Source organism: Dermacentor albipictus, chromosome 1 (genome assembly GCF_038994185.2).
Source record: "Dermacentor albipictus isolate Rhodes 1998 colony chromosome 1, USDA_Dalb.pri_finalv2, whole genome shotgun sequence".
In the NCBI taxonomy this organism is placed as follows: Eukaryota; Metazoa; Arthropoda; class Arachnida; order Ixodida; family Ixodidae; genus Dermacentor; species Dermacentor albipictus.
In genome coordinates this window covers 200,675,412-200,694,099 of record NC_091821.1, presented here as the reverse complement: position 1 = coordinate 200,694,099, position 18,688 = coordinate 200,675,412, and the positions used below count along the sequence as shown (strand labels likewise).

At 41.9% G+C, this 18,688-nt stretch overlaps 1 protein-coding gene across 5 annotated transcripts in view; it reads right to left on the bottom strand.

Moving 5' to 3' along the window:
• Positions 1-18,688, bottom strand: part of LOC135903142 (phosphatidylinositol-3-phosphatase SAC1-like) — a 93,314-nt gene that overhangs the window by 36,156 nt on the left and 38,470 nt on the right. For all 5 annotated transcript variants that reach the window (XM_065433543.1, XM_065433547.1, XM_065433544.2 and 2 more), the window contains 7 exons: positions 18,648-18,681; positions 14,409-14,596; positions 13,811-13,897; positions 13,648-13,716; positions 6,952-7,031; positions 5,997-6,095; positions 5,756-5,894 (listed from right to left, as the gene is read on the bottom strand). In XM_065433543.1, coding sequence (XP_065289615.1) covers positions 5,756-5,894; positions 5,997-6,095; positions 6,952-7,031; positions 13,648-13,716; positions 13,811-13,897; positions 14,409-14,596; positions 18,648-18,681 — 696 coding nt within the window. The remainder of the gene's footprint in view (positions 1-5,755; positions 5,895-5,996; positions 6,096-6,951; positions 7,032-13,647; positions 13,717-13,810; positions 13,898-14,408; positions 14,597-18,647; positions 18,682-18,688) is intronic.

Here is an 18,688-nt window from a genome sequence, read left to right as displayed (position 1 = left end):
TGCTCATGGATGGCTTGCTGCACGGCCGAGGACAAAGGTTGGACAGGCTCCTGGGTGAGAGGGAGCAGTGAGAGCTGGCGGGCCACCTCTTTACTAATGAAGGCTTTGATTTAAGGCAGCAGAGACTTGTCATCAGTCTGTCCGGGAGCAGTCACCAAACTGGAAAGGGAGGCTACGTGGGAAACAGTTTGGCAGGCGAGCGCTCGTTGCCGGCGCAATTTGTTGAAGCTTTGGCAGTAGGCAACTACGGCTACAACGGTACGTAGTAGGATTCTTAGCCAGGAGCATTTGAAAAGCGTCGCCTTCAATGCCCTTCAGGATTTGTTTACTCTTCTCTTCCTCAGTCATCATTCAGCTTACTCGGTTGCAGAGATCGATGACGTCCGCAACATAACTAGTGAAATTCTCGCCCGGCTGTTGCACTGGTTGGTGGAGGCGTTGTTCAGCGTGAAGCTTTCACACGGCCGGAAGGCCAAATACCTGCACGAAAGCAGTCTTAAAGTCATTCCATATCGCAATAGTGGCCTCACGGTTTCGGAAACAGAGGTTGGCGACATCCGCAAGAACAAAAATAATGTTGGTGAGCTTAGTTGGATTGTCCCACTTGTTGTGGTTCTTCAACCTTTCATACGACAAAAGCCAGTCGTCGACGTCAGTATCAGTGGTGCCACTGAACACAGCTGGGTCTCGTTGACGAACAGCACCACAGGTCACCGGTCCAGTTGAAGTGGGTCGCTCACCTGCTTCGTCTGACATAGTCTTGGCAGTAGGGGTGGGCAGAGTGCGGCTCCAGAGTTCAAGAGCAAGGCGTTAGGGTGCCCCGCATCTCCACCGAATGCTAAAAGATTTATTGATGGTTAGCGGGTCTAGCGCAGAGAACAGTCAAGCAGTCCCGGCCAAACAACAACAGGCGCCAAAGCAGCAGCACCGACTCTTTTGTCTTTATCTTCCTTAGTTCAGGAGCCACGTGGCCGCATTATCGTTTGTGCTATCTTCGTCATTACAATATACAGGTTGTGTCACATAACTTGAGCCAAAGTTGGCACTGGCCTAGAGTTACTCGGGCTATTTTTTATTTTCCCCTCAGCTAACGGATCAGTTATGTTTAATTAATCAGCTTTTTAAGTATTGGCTGCAGACCTTGTGATGAGTTGTAGAGCACCTTGAGAAACCTCTCAAATTGTTTCCAACACGATAAATCTCACGTGGTCTTTTTTTCCGCATTCCAAAGAAAGCCAGCGAAATATGAAAAAATACCACGTGACGGGGCACTTACGCATTGTTATTTCGCTGCTCTCAAGCGTGCAATGGATGAACAAGGTTGGCTGTAGCGAGACTGGCCCGAGACAGGGCGTTATGTCTGGTGTAGGTACCTGGGCTTCGCTAATTTCTCCAATTTTAGAGAAATTAGCGAAGCGTCCCACATGAGAAAGTTGGACGCACATAGATGTGTGAGTGAACCTTCGGTTCGTATCAATGATAAAGAACTTCAATTTCTAAATTTATCATGTTAATTTAAGTGTTGTTGCCTTTGTTGGGAAGGAGATGAATTGGCTTTTGTGTACATGTAAATCTTTTGACTACAGACCTTGTTATTGTTCATGGGTGTATACGCATGCGTGGCAGAGATTTGTGGAATGTATTCACAATAAACTTCAGTTGCAAGTCTAGTGTTGTCCTGTCCGTTTCTACTTCTTGTGCTCGCGTCCGTACTTGCTGAAAACCATTATATGTTCACCATGCACTAACTGGCCCAGCAAACTACTCTACTAATGAATTATTGAAGCTAGTGCATCGTGGTGTCTATGCCTCCCTTTTGGCCCTGTCTGCTTACTCAAAAATTTTATCCGATCCTGAAGACAGTAGTCTAAAAATGTGGGCTATTAATGTGGGTGTGTGCCGCTCTTCAATCAACCTCTTTGACACGAACTTGGATATGTGACACTGGGTATGTGTCCCGGGGCTGTGGGCATGGGCTACTGGGTATGTGACGCTCTTCAATGAACCTCTTTGACGCCAACTTTTGTCACTGTGTACGTGCCACTAGGTGTATGTGTGGACTTCCCAGCACTGCCACCAGAAACCGCAGCGTGTCCAGAGGGAAGTGCAAGAGAGGAACCCAGCTGCAGTACACGCCTCATAGATGACGTGCTTCGGCTATTGTATACTTGGATAGTCATTGTAGATGAGTTCTGCACAAATTTTACAGCGAAACTGTTAGCCTCTCGTTGGTCGGCATTTTTTGCCCACCTCCGTGGGCAAAAATGTGGGCCGATCCGGGAGGTAGTGCAATGCCATGCCGACCCACGGCGGAGGTGAAGCAGGCTTGAAACACTCGGCAAAGTGAAGCAAAAAGGGCAGGCATTCTTTCAAATCGCGTGTACAACATACAGAACAGCATTCATTTCAATAAAGAACAAGCATCCGAACCACATAATTGATGATAAAGTGCTTTTGATAATGCAAAGCATGCGGCGCTCCCTGCATATGTTTTCCAGTAAAGATTACTGTTGTGTAAGCTGCCACGGCAACGGCAGCTTGCGACATGGGGTGTGACATCACTAGCCTTTCGTAAGTAAAGTAACCAGCCTAGCAAATGAGGTCATTGTTGTTGCAGCACCGCTATGGATAAGTAACACACAGTTAGGACTCCCGAGGAGCAGCGTAAATACAAGGAGCAGTAAAGGGAAAAAGAAATGGCAATACGACCAGTGGTGGCGTGCTGTCAAAATTAACATTAGTCTCATTACTACCATTACTCTAAAGCAATGAAGCATTGCACACCCCCCTCAGCTGTTGTAGTGGTGGTTTTCAACAGCTTCACTGGACATCCTCTTTCGCAGGGCTGGGATGGCAAGCGATATTTTTAAATGTGAGATTTAACAGAAGCACACACACACACAAAAAAAAAACAGAAGCGCAGCCAAAAATAACATTTCACCGAAGAGTACTTAGACTAAAAATGTGAAATACATAAAATATTTATCTTGCCACTAGTTTTCATATTTTCCAATTAAGATCACATGGGAAAAAAAGCTTACGTATGCACTTTTGTGAGAATAACTCAACTGGTGTCTGTGTGCTATGCAGGAAAGCTGGTTGTTAAGCACAGGCATACATCATTGAATCATGCAGAAAGCGTTTGCCATGATTTCTTGTAGCAAGCTTCTTGTTCTTTTTTGCATTCTTTTAGGGTTCTGAAGCAATAACTGTCATGGCAAGAAACACCCACTATCTTTCTCATGCTCAATTAGCGTGCTCAACCAGCCTCTCTACCAAAATAACTGGCCTACCCATACACCTAAAACTAGCACTGGAGCCTCTGTGTGCTATATACTGTATACATAACAAATAACAAGGACAACAGCATTGACTGTTAAAGCAGTAACAGATCAAATTGATTTCATGAACATGGCAGTGCTACAAGTCATGGAGAAGCCACAAAGTAAAAGAATCCCCCCCCCCCTCCCCTATCATGTGTTCCTCTCAGAGATTTTCCAGTCCCTGCTTCACATGGACCATGAACATGACGTCACCAAAGCTGTCAATTGCTCCATTTAAGAAGGATGTCAGTTCTGATTCATCTCCTAGCATGCCTTGACACTGCAGTCACACGCCTCTTCATTTTGTTTGCCTGTCATGTGCAATCAAATGACTTTACCTTGTGTAGCAAGTTTTGCATTGCTTGTGTGGCGGCAACCATGTGTAGCCAAAAAACATTGAGCACTAAGCAGAAGTTATCTTTTCAAGCAAAAAGAACGCTAACTTTACATTCATTACTGATGTGGTGCCCATGAGCCTCCTGGAGAAGTATGCAGCAAGGTGGAGAGTGTGGCCATACAGAGGGTTGCAAACATGAGAGAGAAATGCCTCTCACCTACACGCTCAGGGTGGTTTAGGTGCTCTTTAATGGTTAAAAAGGCTGTTCATTACAAAAAATATTCAATATTCGATTCACTTGTAGCACTATTCAACCCACACTTAGTTAAGTCTCAAAATTTACTATGCCACACCCCTAATGAAGTAAAGCAGTACAACTATCAGAGGAGAAAATTACGCAAACCAAGAGACTTTGCTAAGTCTTCACCACTTTTGTCATTTAAATGACACACAGCCAAGTCCCCTAATGTGCAGATTTCGGGTTTGATTTGAAAAGTGCACGAGGCGCACGAGGCCAATTTAGATTATGCCTTTTGTAGAAATTTTTTACTCCGAGACTCTTCAATGCACCAAAGATTGACAAAGCTGACAAAAAATATAAAAGTGTGATCTCCAATCCATACAGGGCATGTGATTGCCTGCAGTGAAATTCTGATGCCAATGTTTGACAGCATCTTGAAAAACTATCAATCATTTGCCACGGCACGGTATGGAAAGAGCTAGAACTGAAGATGCACGATACATAGTCAGTGCCTGGAAGACAAATGATGGTGACAACTGCAATGTTCCCTCTCCTTAACACTCAGTCGGTATAACATAGGGCAGATCAGTGTGAGAGACAAGTGTGCCTCTTCCGTGATGCTAAATGCCAAACTGTTTCAATAATTCCTGCTCACGTGGAGAGAGAAGTAATTAATCTGTGGGGCTAGGTCATTCCTGCATTAGTAAAACAAGCAACAATTCCCTGCCACCCAGCATCCTGACAGCCCATTATTGGCCTGCTTGAAATTCTGAATATATTTTTTAAACTTTCTGTGGTTCCAAAATTTATATAATAAATTTTGGTTTAACAACCAGCAAACCCATACACAGATAACTTAGGCTATGGTCACTAAGAGCCACAGCAAGGCACCTGGAGTTCTTGGCACGGCACCAGTGTGCATATTTGTGGTATCCTAAGCAACAATGCAAACTGTAAAGCCGGACTCATGCTTTCTTGACACTATGTTTAGCCATGCAAGCTATTTCAATGAAAATGTTGGAGCAATGAACCATGGCATGAGGTTGCTGGTTGTTACCGTGGTAATGGCAAAGTGACATCCTTTGCTGGATGATATGTCCTTTTGAAATTGGAATAAAGAACACAAGAGCCATAAATACTGTTGCTATATTGCCTATGCAAATAGCAAGGACTGCTGACAAGACCTTAAGTGGGCACCTGTTGCTTTGAGGGGACACCGCCAATGCTCCCGAGTGGGAGCATGATGAGCTCCTAGTCATGATGCCATGAATGCTTATGTTTATGCTACACATGGCTCACTTCAAAAAGAGGCGAAATACACTAATATGCTGCCAACATACCCATCTTGTGATGGTAATCGTACCTAATGCCTAGCTTTCTCAAGTGTAACAGGTGATTCCCAGGAGCTGTGCAGGTTTAGCCACAGGACCCACGGTAACGCAGACTACCGAACTCCCACAATGGTGGGAGCTTGAAATAACTGCACAGCAAGTAGACAAAAGTGACAAACCTATACAAAGATCTTTCGTGCCCCCGCCCCCCCTTTCTTAGTGTAATTTGTTAGATATGTTAAAAATCTGCTTAATCACGGTTTGACAAACTTCAGAATTACAAGGTTTTACAGTATCCCTGAAAGATAAGAAGGCTTGGGAACACCACTATGACTTTGTACGGTTGATAAATTCTTGTTCAGCAAGACTTTCTAAATGAGTTGGCATTTCATATAAGAACATTTTGCAGCATTACTAACACAGGATATTTGTTCTCAGCAACCAAATGAGAAACATGGCGTTGAGTGCACTGAGCTCCTCATGATGCCGTATAGAAACAGTTGAAGTCAACAAAGAGGCCTACCAGAAGTTGTTGCTCTAGGCTACGCCTTGCAAGAAGCGACTGCACAACATTGGTCCGGTCCAAGCAGTCAATGCAATTTGTGCGAAACACCCCAGTTTGTAGACAGGGTACTGAGCTATCATAAAGCATCATGAAGTACCTGTAATGAAGCCATGAGTATCAGAGAGAGTCTGTAGTAATATTGGGTAAAATACAGACAAAAAGAAAACGAAAAAATATAAAGGCAAAGTTGAAGGCTCACCCAAAAGCATCTTGGTCCTGAGCAATCCTGTCCATTAGTATAGAGAGGCGATCCCATTGCATCCTCCTACATTCATGATGAAAGTCAAAGGCCTCATACCTGCCAGAGAAACAAGAATGACTTCCAGTCAGTTGGGTCAAAGTTCATTCTGAAAACACTCATCACATTTCAGAAACGTCACACTGATTTGTGTGATAAAAGACCTTGCGGTACAGCAAATTGGTACATATTTATTGTGTATAATTAAAAGAACACATTTATAAACACCGAATCACAAGAAAAGCACAAGTTTATTTGTATGATAGGTGACAGAAAAGAAAAAAAGAAGAAAGAGAATCATAAGAGAACATGAATTTATAAAGAAAAAAAAAAACATTAGGCTATACTAATCATGAGACAAATTTACTAGCCTAGCCTAAATTCACGCAAAGCAAGAAGCATCAAGTCACGAGGTTTAACATCTCAAAGCAACACTGCAGCTATGAGATATGCTGTAGTTGAGGGCTCTGGCTTAATTTTAATTAGCTGGGTTTCTTTAATGTGTACTAAATCTGGGTATACCAGCGCTTCTGCCTTCCACTTCCAAAGGAACATGGCTACCATGGCCGAGCATTCAACCCACAAGCTCGTGCTCAGCTGCAGAACGCCAAAGCGACCGAACTACCATGGCATGTAAAAGCAAGACATAAAAGTGGGCTAATAAAAATTTTGTAGATTTGTTTGAAATAAGCTGCGATTTGCCATTTTAAATTGTCCAAGTCTGAAATGCCATAAATCAGATTTACATAGTACAAAGATACATAGCCATAACACACACACATTCAGCTCAAAATGCCTCAGCCTGAATTAGTCCCATAATATTTCCACATCACTGCACATATGTTTACAGAAACATGCAAAAGGCTGCGCTCAAGCAGAAAACTACATGTGGTGAAGGTTATTTTTCTAGACTCACTTGATTTTGGGGTTGTTGGCAAGGTTCACAACTTCTTGCAGCTGCCTTCCTAAAGTCTTCTCAGGGCCCTTCTGATCAATCTGTACAAATGAAAGCATAAAAAAATTCTACATTCCTGGCATAATAGCTAGAATAGCTTAACCCTTTCCCTACCGAGGACAAGCCAGGCTTGTCGTAGAACTTTGTACTGTTCCTACAGAGGACAAGCTGGGCTCGTCCACACTAAAACCTGCAAATACAAATTCGGTTTTATCATGCATAAGTTTCTTTGGGCATAAGTTATAACAGAGTTCGTCAAAGTGATAATACCACTCTACTTTAGAGCAATGAACACACCTTCTCAGCTACCTGAGAGTTTTGAAGCTCTGCAGTGAAGTCTCTTTTAGCATTTTGGTTTTGTTTAGCTCTGTTCGGCAATAAAGGTATTCAATATATTTTTGGGCTGTTTTTTTGTTTATGTGCTTGTTTGATGCTATAAAACGAATTGGTATAGTTAGGAAGTTTTTGCAAATATAGCACTTAGTAGTGAAAGGGTTAATGAAAGAATGACGCAAAGTAGAGAATTTAAAATGAGGCTAAGGACAAGGACAGTCCTTCATGTGATGCTGCTGCACCAATCAGCATCACAAAATACCAATGAACCCTAGGAAAATTTGACATCATTAAAAACTGAATATACTAGAACTAGAATTCTATTGCTCCAAGTAGGATTACACATACACATTGCAATCCACTTACAATGACGTAATACTACAATATAGTATTACATATTACATACAACAGTCAATTTTTTTAAACTTTCAGGGCTAAATATAAAATCTGAACTTTCAGAATATATGCAATTGTTCTGTTTACGGACATCCTTCACAACACCACCTCTAATAAGCAGAAATGCTTGAAATTTTCATACAAAACTGCTTCATTAACTACTATCATTAGTTATCTAGATTTAATTTTACAATCACCCTTGCCAATAAGTTTCTAAACAGAGCGCCTCGAGTTTCTACCGTTCTAGCGGCAGCTGCAACTGTATTACAAGAGGAAACGGTGCTTCCAGAGCTCTTACCTATAAATATAGGCCTCCTGCAAATTTGCCAGCAATGGGAGTGCTGGCATAAGTCTGGAGAAAGCTAGGGTGTTTGTGTAGGTGTCGCATGCTAAAATTCAGTTCGGCGATCGCGCCTTTTATGAAAATAACTTTTATCTCTCGAAGGGGAGAGCATACCCAGCTAGCGTCAAATGTAGGGACTTTAAAATATACATATTTATTATTCCAACACTTCTATACCGCAGACATTTCGATGAAGAAGAAAAGGTATGGAAGCAATGTATCGGAAACTACTTTAAAGTATATCAGCCAAAACTAAGGGAGAAATTTAGGAGTGCACTTCCGCTTACAGTCCACACCTGCTGTAACAGATCAGCATCCAACGTACTTTCAGAGATAACAGACCATTCTTTTCACTTAGTTTCGACTGTCCATATCATTAATGCAACAAATTTCACTCTTAGTGGACCTGGCTTTGAGAAAAATTTGGGCAAATATTGCCTAGATGGTGCATTTTGCAATATAGATGGTGCAATATTGCCTAATGGTGCAGCAAACGCACTTTGCTGAGGCAATGCATGCGAACGGTAGTACACTGCACGCAGTTATTTTCGGCTAACTGCAGAAGGGGTGAAAAATGCACTTTTTTCTTGAGGAATGAAAACACTAGCAGCAAGCTTCCCAAAACTGCGTGATGCACAACGACCCAGCAGCTATGGAGAGCGTTCGCTCTCTAAGCAGCTCACTACAGCCCATTGCTTCTGAGCAAGTGCAGTGGGTGCTGCAAGGCCTAACCCACTTCTTCGAAGCCATAGCATATGGCACTTCAAGAACAACTGCCCACAATCACAAAATATGTAGTTCCGACAACACTTTATTTCTCGTCGTATCAATTCACACATAAAATAAGATAGACTGCTATTACAAAGTGTGCAACTACAAAGACTACGAAGCATGTGATGCGGCGAAGCCACCTCGCACGCTGTGCTGCGGTAGCCGAATGTGTGGATACCGAGTTGAACTAGCCTCATAATGCAGCCTTCATTCATGCTACATGGGACGTATTCTGAGATGATCACTTTCAGTGATACTATCGCCTTTTGCATGACGTAGTGCTCAACGAGTTAATCAATGGTTTTGCTCAACCAGCCAATCAGTGCACGCCTGACAGCCGAAGTCACGGTATCGCCGAAAGTGATAGTTGCAGAATATGTTCCCAGGCTTGACAATGGTTGTCGCTCATCTTGAAAGATAAAAATTAAGATATCGGTTTATTCCACTGACCACTGTTTTGTGTGAAAAACAAACTGTAGCCGATGTTTGTATCATCAACGGCCGCAACCCACTCTGGCTAGGCAGCCGGCACCGTGGTGAGCTGGCTGAAAAGGCAGGAATATCACTAGAACCCATTTTTTTCGCCAGCAGGACAATTTTTCCATTGTGCATGGTAGAGTTGCTGTAGTGCAGAAAAACGGCTTTTGCTGGCAGCCAGCACCCGGAAAACAGTGGACAGCAAGGCACCACACCGCTAGAGCTTATACGATTACTACATAATTAAATACATTTATCTATCTATTTATTCATTATAGTGTTGATTTATTTATCGTTTTTGTGATCGCTTCCGGTTTCCAATAATCAAACACTGCAGAGAGTGGTATGTGCCAAGTTCCGCCATTTTGCAACATACTCCGGCCCTAATTTTGGGGAGAATGGACTTTGGATTTACTAATGGACCTTTTTTGGTGGATTATTATGGTCGGTCGAAACAAGCACTGACTGTTTAAGAAAGTCTACTCATATTCTTTATAAGCATGGCATGTGGGTGTGGCACAACAAAAGTTTTCTTCAACGAGCGTCAGACAGCATGAACCAAACAGCCGTAGAAAGCTCCAGGGCCATGGCTGCAGCTGGCTATGCCTCTCTGCTTGTGACGGCAATTAACAAAAGCATGATACAGAGAGACAGTAAGCTTAGCTCGCTGCCGCTCTTCACTTTACTTGTCTCCACAAAGATCAAGCAAAGGGCAAGGAGAAAGGTCCTAAAATGTGCACCCAGGTCGTAAATGTGCACCTATCAAAATTTTTTTTTTTTCTGTAACCTTGCAGTTAGTAACCTTGCGGGAGAGAAGCAATGCTCTCTCAATGCCTCATGACAAACTACAGCAAATGATGAGACACATCATGGCCACTGAATCTTTAAGTGCTTGGAGCAGTTGAACTGGCCAAATTCCAAGAGAAACCTGCATCAAGAAAAAAGTTCCATCGATAACACGAATGGTTTATTGTGCGAATATGATGCAGGCTATGACATCAAGAGGGGAACAAACGAGGCCAGCAGCCTTTGTTTGTGGTGTGTTGCTATTTAATCGATGACGACAGGAACTGACCAAACAAACCGCCAAGCTTCTCCTGAATTGTATTTGCAATCAATGCCAATGGACGAGCGGTAGTATATAGATACGCCGGAGCAAACTAGCTCTAAAACAAACCATGCAACGAAAACCGAGAGAGCGAGGCACGAGAAGAAAATTCTCTGTATTCCCACATAGCGGCAGCACATGCCAGGAAAGAAAACAATTTGGAAATTAGCGCGCTTTTTAAATGTACAGACAGCACTGTAAATATACGGCATCGACCATTTTGGATTTGTCCGCGGAGCCGTATATTTACGTCATTGACCCTAAAAGGGTTAAAGGAATAAAAGGGTTGACACACAAACTGACAAGATTTTTGAAGAAACTTAAGGTATTAGTATCACTAGTTGTACCTATTAGTTCAAACTCATGAAAAGAATCGAATAGGCCGTCTGTTATTGCCAAATCATCAGCGCGACTAAAGACAGGAAATGTGCGGTAGATATAGCTGGATTTAGGGACCATGCCAGGAACTGAAATTAACACAGCATTGTGGTCAGATATTCCATCAATAACATCACATTCATAACTGGCAATAAAAAGATATGTAGTGTAGTAAGAAAGAAAAGATCAAGGACGAAAGTTTGCCGAGTGAAATCCTGAATGATCTGGTGCAGGCCACAGGACAATAAAATATGGACCAACTCCCGCCTGATGGCTACTTTGTGTCCACTTACTTTTATAGAAGACCAATCAACACCAGGAGCATTAAAGTCGCCCATGCAGAAAACGTTGGTTGAAGAAGTATTACGACTATGCAAAAATTCACACAGATTGTGTAAATGCGCAATATTAGAACCAAGTGGACGGTAAACAATGCCTATAATCAAAGACATATTTTCGAGTTGAACTTTACACCACAAAGACTCAGTATCAGCTGGGGCAAGGAGTACAGAAAAGTGAAGGTGAGATTGAAGAAACAGAGCAACAACGCCTTCATTCCAGAATTTTTCTGTCACGCCGAATTACTTTGAAACCAGAAGGGGGGGGGGGGGGGTTACCTCAGAATCATGCACCCCATCATGTAACCAGGTCTCAGTAACACCGATAATATGTGGCAAGCAGGACGAGACCAAGGAAAGAAATTGAAAGAAATTGCTGGCAAGGCTTCTAGCATTAAAGTTTAAAAAGGAAAGTTTATTGCCACTACCGTAAAGTCAAGGGGATTTGGTCCTAGCAAGTGCTTCGGTGAGTTTAGTTGAGCCAGCAGATGATCTGACGAGAGTATTGGATTTGCTATCCAAATTGTATCGTACCCTATCAATAAACACGTGATCAAATCGAAATTGGACAATGTTAGAGAAATGTTGGAAGAAAGTTCCTCATGATTCTCATTAGGGCCCTTGCTGAGACCACGTATAATAATGTTGTTTCTACGTGACCTGTTTTCTAAATTGTCGTTTCTGCATGAGAGAGTTGATATGGCGTTTTTAATTGCTGGATTTGAGTGTGTAGGTCGTCATTAGAATCCTGCGCACCACTAGACATTGAGGGTGACTGCAGAGAAGATACACTAGCTTCCAGAGTCTCTAACCTCGTGTTGACAGACGATTGAGACATTTTGATTTCAGCAATATACAGAGCCAGTTTCTTTTGGCCATTTAGGAATTCGGAGAGCATTTCCACTACTTCGGGTTGTTTATCAACATTTGTCAACTGGCTTTGGGAAGCAGGATTTCTTTTATTTTCTACACTACTGGAAGGTGACTTTCATGCAGATCAAGCAAATATGTAGTCTTTGGAATGAGCTTTGAAAAGGCCCACTAGGGTAATGCCACATAATACTGCAGTGTTACTAGTAATACTGCAGTAATACTAGTAAATATCTTGATGGCAAGGGAAGGTGCTCTTCAGATGCAAGTTCAGAAATAAGTTTTTTTTTTGGTTTCGTGAGTATCATTTTAGCTGGATTGCACTATGCTGACATTCCCAAAAGGGCTAAAAGTAATATCTGCAACCAGAAAGAAAGAAATGTAAGAAACGTACACATACATACTACAGTAGAACCTTGTCCATACATTTAGGAAAAAAAACATGTATGAAGTAACGACTGGCAAAACATACCATCCATAGTCACTCAAAATTTGCAGACTCTACTGTAGCTGACATCTACATAATATGAAGTGTTGCGAGAATTGTTACAGCATGAGACACTGATGTGCACTGAGCTGGTAAGGCCCGAGCGGCTGGAAACAGACATTGTCGTTTTCGCAGCTTCCTCAAGCTAACATCTGCACTCCTCAAATTCGGCCTGGGTCAGCAAATTTTGGTAAGAAGTTCCAATGTGCCCACTTGGCAAGAATCACTGCAGCACGAGACACCGAGCACGTCAAGCTGTTGGGGCCTGAGCAACCCGAAACGCAATGTGTTGTCTTCTTATTATCTGCTGTTTTGAGATGGCGACAGAAAACCTAAACGAAATTGAGGTGGTGGGTGACACCAGAATACGATGCCAATGCGACTTGAGCGAAACATGATGCTCACTTCACACCACCTGCAGCAGGGAACAGCATGTTTGGGTTATCGCCTATTAAGAGCATGCAGTACGCTTTCAATGGCACTAGGCCACATGTGCTATGAAATAGACAGGTGATGATGCTTATCACAATAGTGTCAATGATAATAGTTGTGAATGCAATGTGTCCGATGTGCGACAGCACACGAGGAGATTTGCTGGTACGTACCGGGAAAGCAAACTGAGTGTGTGCTGGCATTTTCATGCGACAAGGGCGGGCGAGTACTGCGGGCAGGCAAGCTGCGGTGGTGGGAGGCTACTGCTCTCTATATAGCGCCTGCCTTGTAGCTTTTCTAGCTCACATGGGATCTAGCGACCGGAAAACATATTATACGGTCGCAGTTCGGCAATGCACTGAACATTGGTGCCAAAAGATTGCGCTTTCTGGGAACGCATTAACCAGTAAAGGAAGAGGTGTAACTGTACTGGGTCACTTTTTGTGTTCTCAACTGTGAACACTGGTGCCGGGAAATTGCATGTAATGGGATCAATGAGGTTCTACTGTATATAGTGTCTTTAGACATGATTAATATATAACTGCTAATTCATTCCATAAAATTTAAATTCCAAAGGCTACAATTTTGTGGCTACAACACAATTTCATTATACAAGGTACCCTTGCCATAACCAACTGCTATAAAGCAACTGCAACACACGTCAATTCTTTCATCACTTTAGTGCCCTGCCAAACATTAGTACAAAAAAAAATTTTCAACTCACCAGATTAATTATTACTTGATTTCCATATGTATAAATCTGATTGTCAAAATGTTTCTGGAATGCTTCGAGCTGGAAAGTCCAATAACAAAGGCTTATGTGGTGCCATAAGAAAGAAAGCTGCCTATGCAAAATAAAGAACACAACACAACACCACAACACTTACATGGTTGAGCCCTGAAGTCAGGGTTGGAGGAGGCTTGTATCTCAGGTTAGGCAACTGAGTCCAAAACAAAGGAATTGAACCACGTGTCTGAAAGGCAAGTGGAAAAATCATCATCACACAGCAAAAGGTGATATAACACCATGAACTTGTCATACCTCTCCTTTATTGTGGTCCTTAAATTAAATTGCCTTGTGGCAACAGAGCACCTCACATCTTTGCCTTATCAATGCATGCTGAACCAAGGTTCTGTTTATATTATGCTGACGTATCACTTTGCCGAAGGCTTTAAACTGATTACACCTTGCTCTTAATACTGTATTGCAAATAGAAAAAGAAAAGCAGAAGAAAAGCATGTGTAACAAAAAGATCTTTAAATACACGCAAGGTAACAAAAAGTTAACCACCAAATTTTAATGACCTCTAAATCAGCATTCATTAAATAAAATATTGATGCTCAAATAAGAGGGCCAAAACCTGTCACTGTCACGAAAAACATCACGGAATGTCAACAGCTGTTATTTATTTAAAACTATATTTATTACTGAAAAACACCTGAGATATGTATGGTGACATGAAAAAGATGGTGCAAATGTCCTACCTGAACAAACGAGCTCCGTGCAGCGTCTCCTTCTATGATTTGCTCAGTTTCAACGAAATTTGCAGCATGACCTTCACTGTCCAAGCCCCTCATGAACATGCGCGTGCCTGCTCTATAGCAACTGCGGCGTGAAATGAGTGCAAATGTGAAACCATGGCCATTGATGGCACATGGTTTGATGTACACAACTGCAGGTTAGTCAAGGACCATCAATCAGAGAATTGCCTGCATTGATAAGGTTGCAAAGGCAAATCACAAACACAACAGCTGAAAACAAAAGAACTTCAATTTATCATCACCTTTTTTGCTACCTAAGATCTAATTTATCCCTCACATTAATTTCTCACACAATTCATCCCACACCTTCATACATAGAGTTTCTCACTATAACACCTAGAGGGAAATCTGGCGCCACCGTCTATGGGAGTTTCTTAAGGGGGCACTGTGCCGTCATGGGAATGACGGTATATGTGTCTACGGGGCTCGTGTTGGCTGTTGTTGTACGACGCTTCGTCTAAAACGTGGATATGGCTACACAAATAACGCGTTCTCAAAGTAAAATCTTCATAAGATGTTTCCATTCACGCATATTACATCTTTACTCACCTACAATGCATGACGAAGCGAACGAAAGCATGAACAGACGACAAACTGTTTCAAAGCGATCGCGAACCTTGTCGTCTGTCTTCCAACTTTAGCGGCCCGCTGATACTTTTTACGTAACGTATAATCGTACACGCAATAACAAGTTCTCATAGTTAAACAAAACATGTTTTTGCCTAATAATAAAACCAAAATAACTTTTTATGTGCTGTTTTAGTATAATATGAATCATTGCAACAGACGGAACGGTGCTTGCTAAGCGCGTCTTCAAGGTGTCCTGTCTCTCCGAGAACGATGCCAATTCGAAGTCACAATATACCGGCATTCCCATGCATACCACAGCGCCAGATTTCCCTCTAGGTAATGTAGTGAGAAACTCTATGCCTTCATATAATGGTTATCAGTAATCAGATTTTTAAGCACTAAAAATACAGGTTTTAGGCACCTAAAATAGGCACTTACAGCCTCATCTTAAGCATGATTGGGACCAAATTAGGCACTCTAAATTGTTCAAAGCCTGTTATGTGTATTGAATGTTTGTAGCTTATTTTCATGGTAAGAAAAGTGATGTAACATTCACCTGCGAGGTCTGAAAGGCAGTAAACATATTAAAATTATTATGAGGTTTTACGTGCCAAAACCACTTTCTGATTATGAAGCACGCTGTAGTGGAGGACTCCGGAAATCTTAACCACCTGGGGTTCTTTAACGTGCACCTAAATCCAAGTACACGGGTGTTTTTGCATTTCGCCTCCATCGAAATGCGGCCGCTGTGGCCGGGATTTGATCCCACGACCTCGTGCTCAGCAGCCCAACACCATAGCTACTGAGCAACCACAGCGGGTAGTGAACATATTGTGCAAGCCATTGCTTCACACGGTTTTGCTGGGCAAAAGAGAGGCTGCTTTCTTGTCATGCACATACTGCAACCAACATTGACACAAAAAGTGGAGCAAGCATGAAAAGCACAAAATACACCAGGGAAGTGGCTAAACAATTACATGAGAGAAGCTAAAATTTTTGCCTTATGAATTAAAGCCAACAAATGTTCCAGTGTGATGAAAAAGCATAGAATAGCGCATGTTCAGAAATCTTTCTGTAAAAGTTTCTGTAAAGAATAGTAATACACAATCATCTCTAGGTTTTGGAGTTCAATATTGTGCCTCTTTTCACTCAGAATAAGCTTGTAGGCTGAAACTGACTGATTATTAGATTTTATTGGTGCAAGGGCATCTCAGGCTAAAGAGCACCAGGACATGTGTCATGATTCTACAGAATTCGTAGGCTGAAATCAAGTGCTCAATGTGCACAAAGGTGTCTGGAGTGTTATTATATTTCCGTATGTTTTCCGGTTTCACACACTCTGGGATTCTTTAGTGTTCACCTGTAAGAGCCTCTAAAATTTCTTTGAGCATAAAAAAATCATGTCTGTTGTGTAACACAGACGGCAATATTGCACAAACTTAATTGACAGCTGTTATAATGCAAATGGGATGCCATCAAACTTGTGTAATCGTGGTGTAGCTGTGTCACGACTCGTAAACTTCAGAAGAACTCTTGCTTAAGCACTTTTTGTGTAGTGCTATGAATTTACTAATCTTAGCAAAGTGTTTCTCTTTTTAATACACATTGCAGCACAGGAGTATTATGTATCTCTGTATATGAGGGGTGTAGCCACAAGGGGTACATCAAGCTCCAGCCACAGTACACCTTTTTCAAAATGCTATGCCTTTTTCCCTCAAATCCTAGTTTACAGTGTAACATGGGAATTATTTGTCCACTGCCGAAGACGCAGACTTTTCATGATCTTTTTCTGTGCCATTGCTAACCAGTGTCAGGCAATTGGTGACAGGCGCTCAAAAGTTAAAGTAGCATTGACAAGGACCGTGCTTACTTGCTAGGTAAGATTGCTAAGTGCACTGCGATTAGCAACAGTGCCTGCCAATGCCACCAGATCACGTGGAAAAAAAGAATCAAAACAGAAACAGTGCCCCAAAAATGCATGTTGAGGCATTAAAGGAACAAATATGCACATATAGACACAAAGGAGAGAAATAGGCAGTTATAGGCACTATAAAATCGGTGCTAAACTACTTCTTAACACATAATTCGCATTTATACACCAGAGGGATGTGGCACTGACACGCGGGAAAATATGGGCATTTGCCTATAATCCGGTCTCAAGCTATCAGACAGGAGTTGGAAAACAGCGCGGCCCATAAGTATACTTATAAGTAGGGGTGTGCAAATATCAAAATTTTCGAATATGAATTGAATATGAATACTTAGCTTCAAATATTGAATAAAGCAAGTTGGTTTAATTTGTTATGTTGAAACAATGCACTTACACTGTCAATGTTAGAAAACTAAACTAGTAAGCCATTATACTAAACAGTGGCTCATGTGACATATCGTAAATAATGTGATGAACTTACCTCCACAAATCCTCATTGTCGGGCATTATTATTACATTTAAAAGAAACCACGTAAACAAAAGCAACAAATAGAGGCGAGTTAGGTGATCCCTTCCTTACTATGTTCTCTACACTTTTCTAACAAAGGAACAAAGTACAAATATTATTGCACAAAGGCATTCTTCACAGGAAGTGTGATGCTTTTCGTTATCTTAGAAGCTCCTGCTGACGTCCATTATCATAGGCATTAGAAGCATTTCTGTGTCTATCCTGGACCTATCGGGCCTTTCCTCCTTGTCTTTTGTCCTGCTTTACTGGTTACCAATAAACACTCTTGCAACAAAATTAACAGAATTACCCTTTTTTGAAGATGATATAGTCGGGCAAACATCCTCTCAACATCACAGCTACTGGTTACAACGCAAATTCTCTGCTGCATTAATTCGCTTCCTAACGCATTACCGCCATTTACATGTACGCCACGTGCGGGAAATGTGATGCAATGTACTATTGTTGTATTCATTTCAATGCAGATACTAAAAAGGTTACAAGCTTTCGCTCACTCAATGGTGGCAGGGGCTGAATATATTGTATTATTATATATGCTGGTTTTTGCTTGAGTGTTAATCGAAAATGAGGCACATACTGTATTCACATATATTAAGAATATTAGTAATACATCTTGTCCACTTGCTCATAAAAGGTAGGCAGCTTTCATTAGTTTTGTAACACCTGCATTTATTACGTTTTATGAAAGGTCAAACTTTGGGGAGAAATCAGGTAACCCAATTTTCATAAATTTTGTTCAGGAAGCAAGAATAGAGAATCATCGGGTTTTACCCCAAAATGAAGGACCCTATGCATAAGCTACACCACACACGCTACAACACACACCCTACACCACTTGCATGCTGTTCCAAACCAATGTGTCTCTACTCCAACAACAGGTAGTAAAGAAAACTAAAAGTAACAAAATTGCCTGCAAAGCAGAGAGAGAGAGAGAGAGTGGCCATAAGGGAAAGGCAGGAAGTTTAACCAGGCTGAGTCCGGTAGGCTACCTTGCACTGAGGAAGGGGATTGAAAGAGGAGAGGGAAGAGAGGAGTTCACACTTTTTTACACAAACAAGCGTTCAACGCTGAGTTACAGGTGGTCAAACAGGCTAGTGCATGTCAATAAACACAGCAGCACCTTTGTAGCCGTGTATACAAAGCATAAGGATACATCCATGAATAATAGGCAGGCAGAACTTCCGAAGCTGCAGC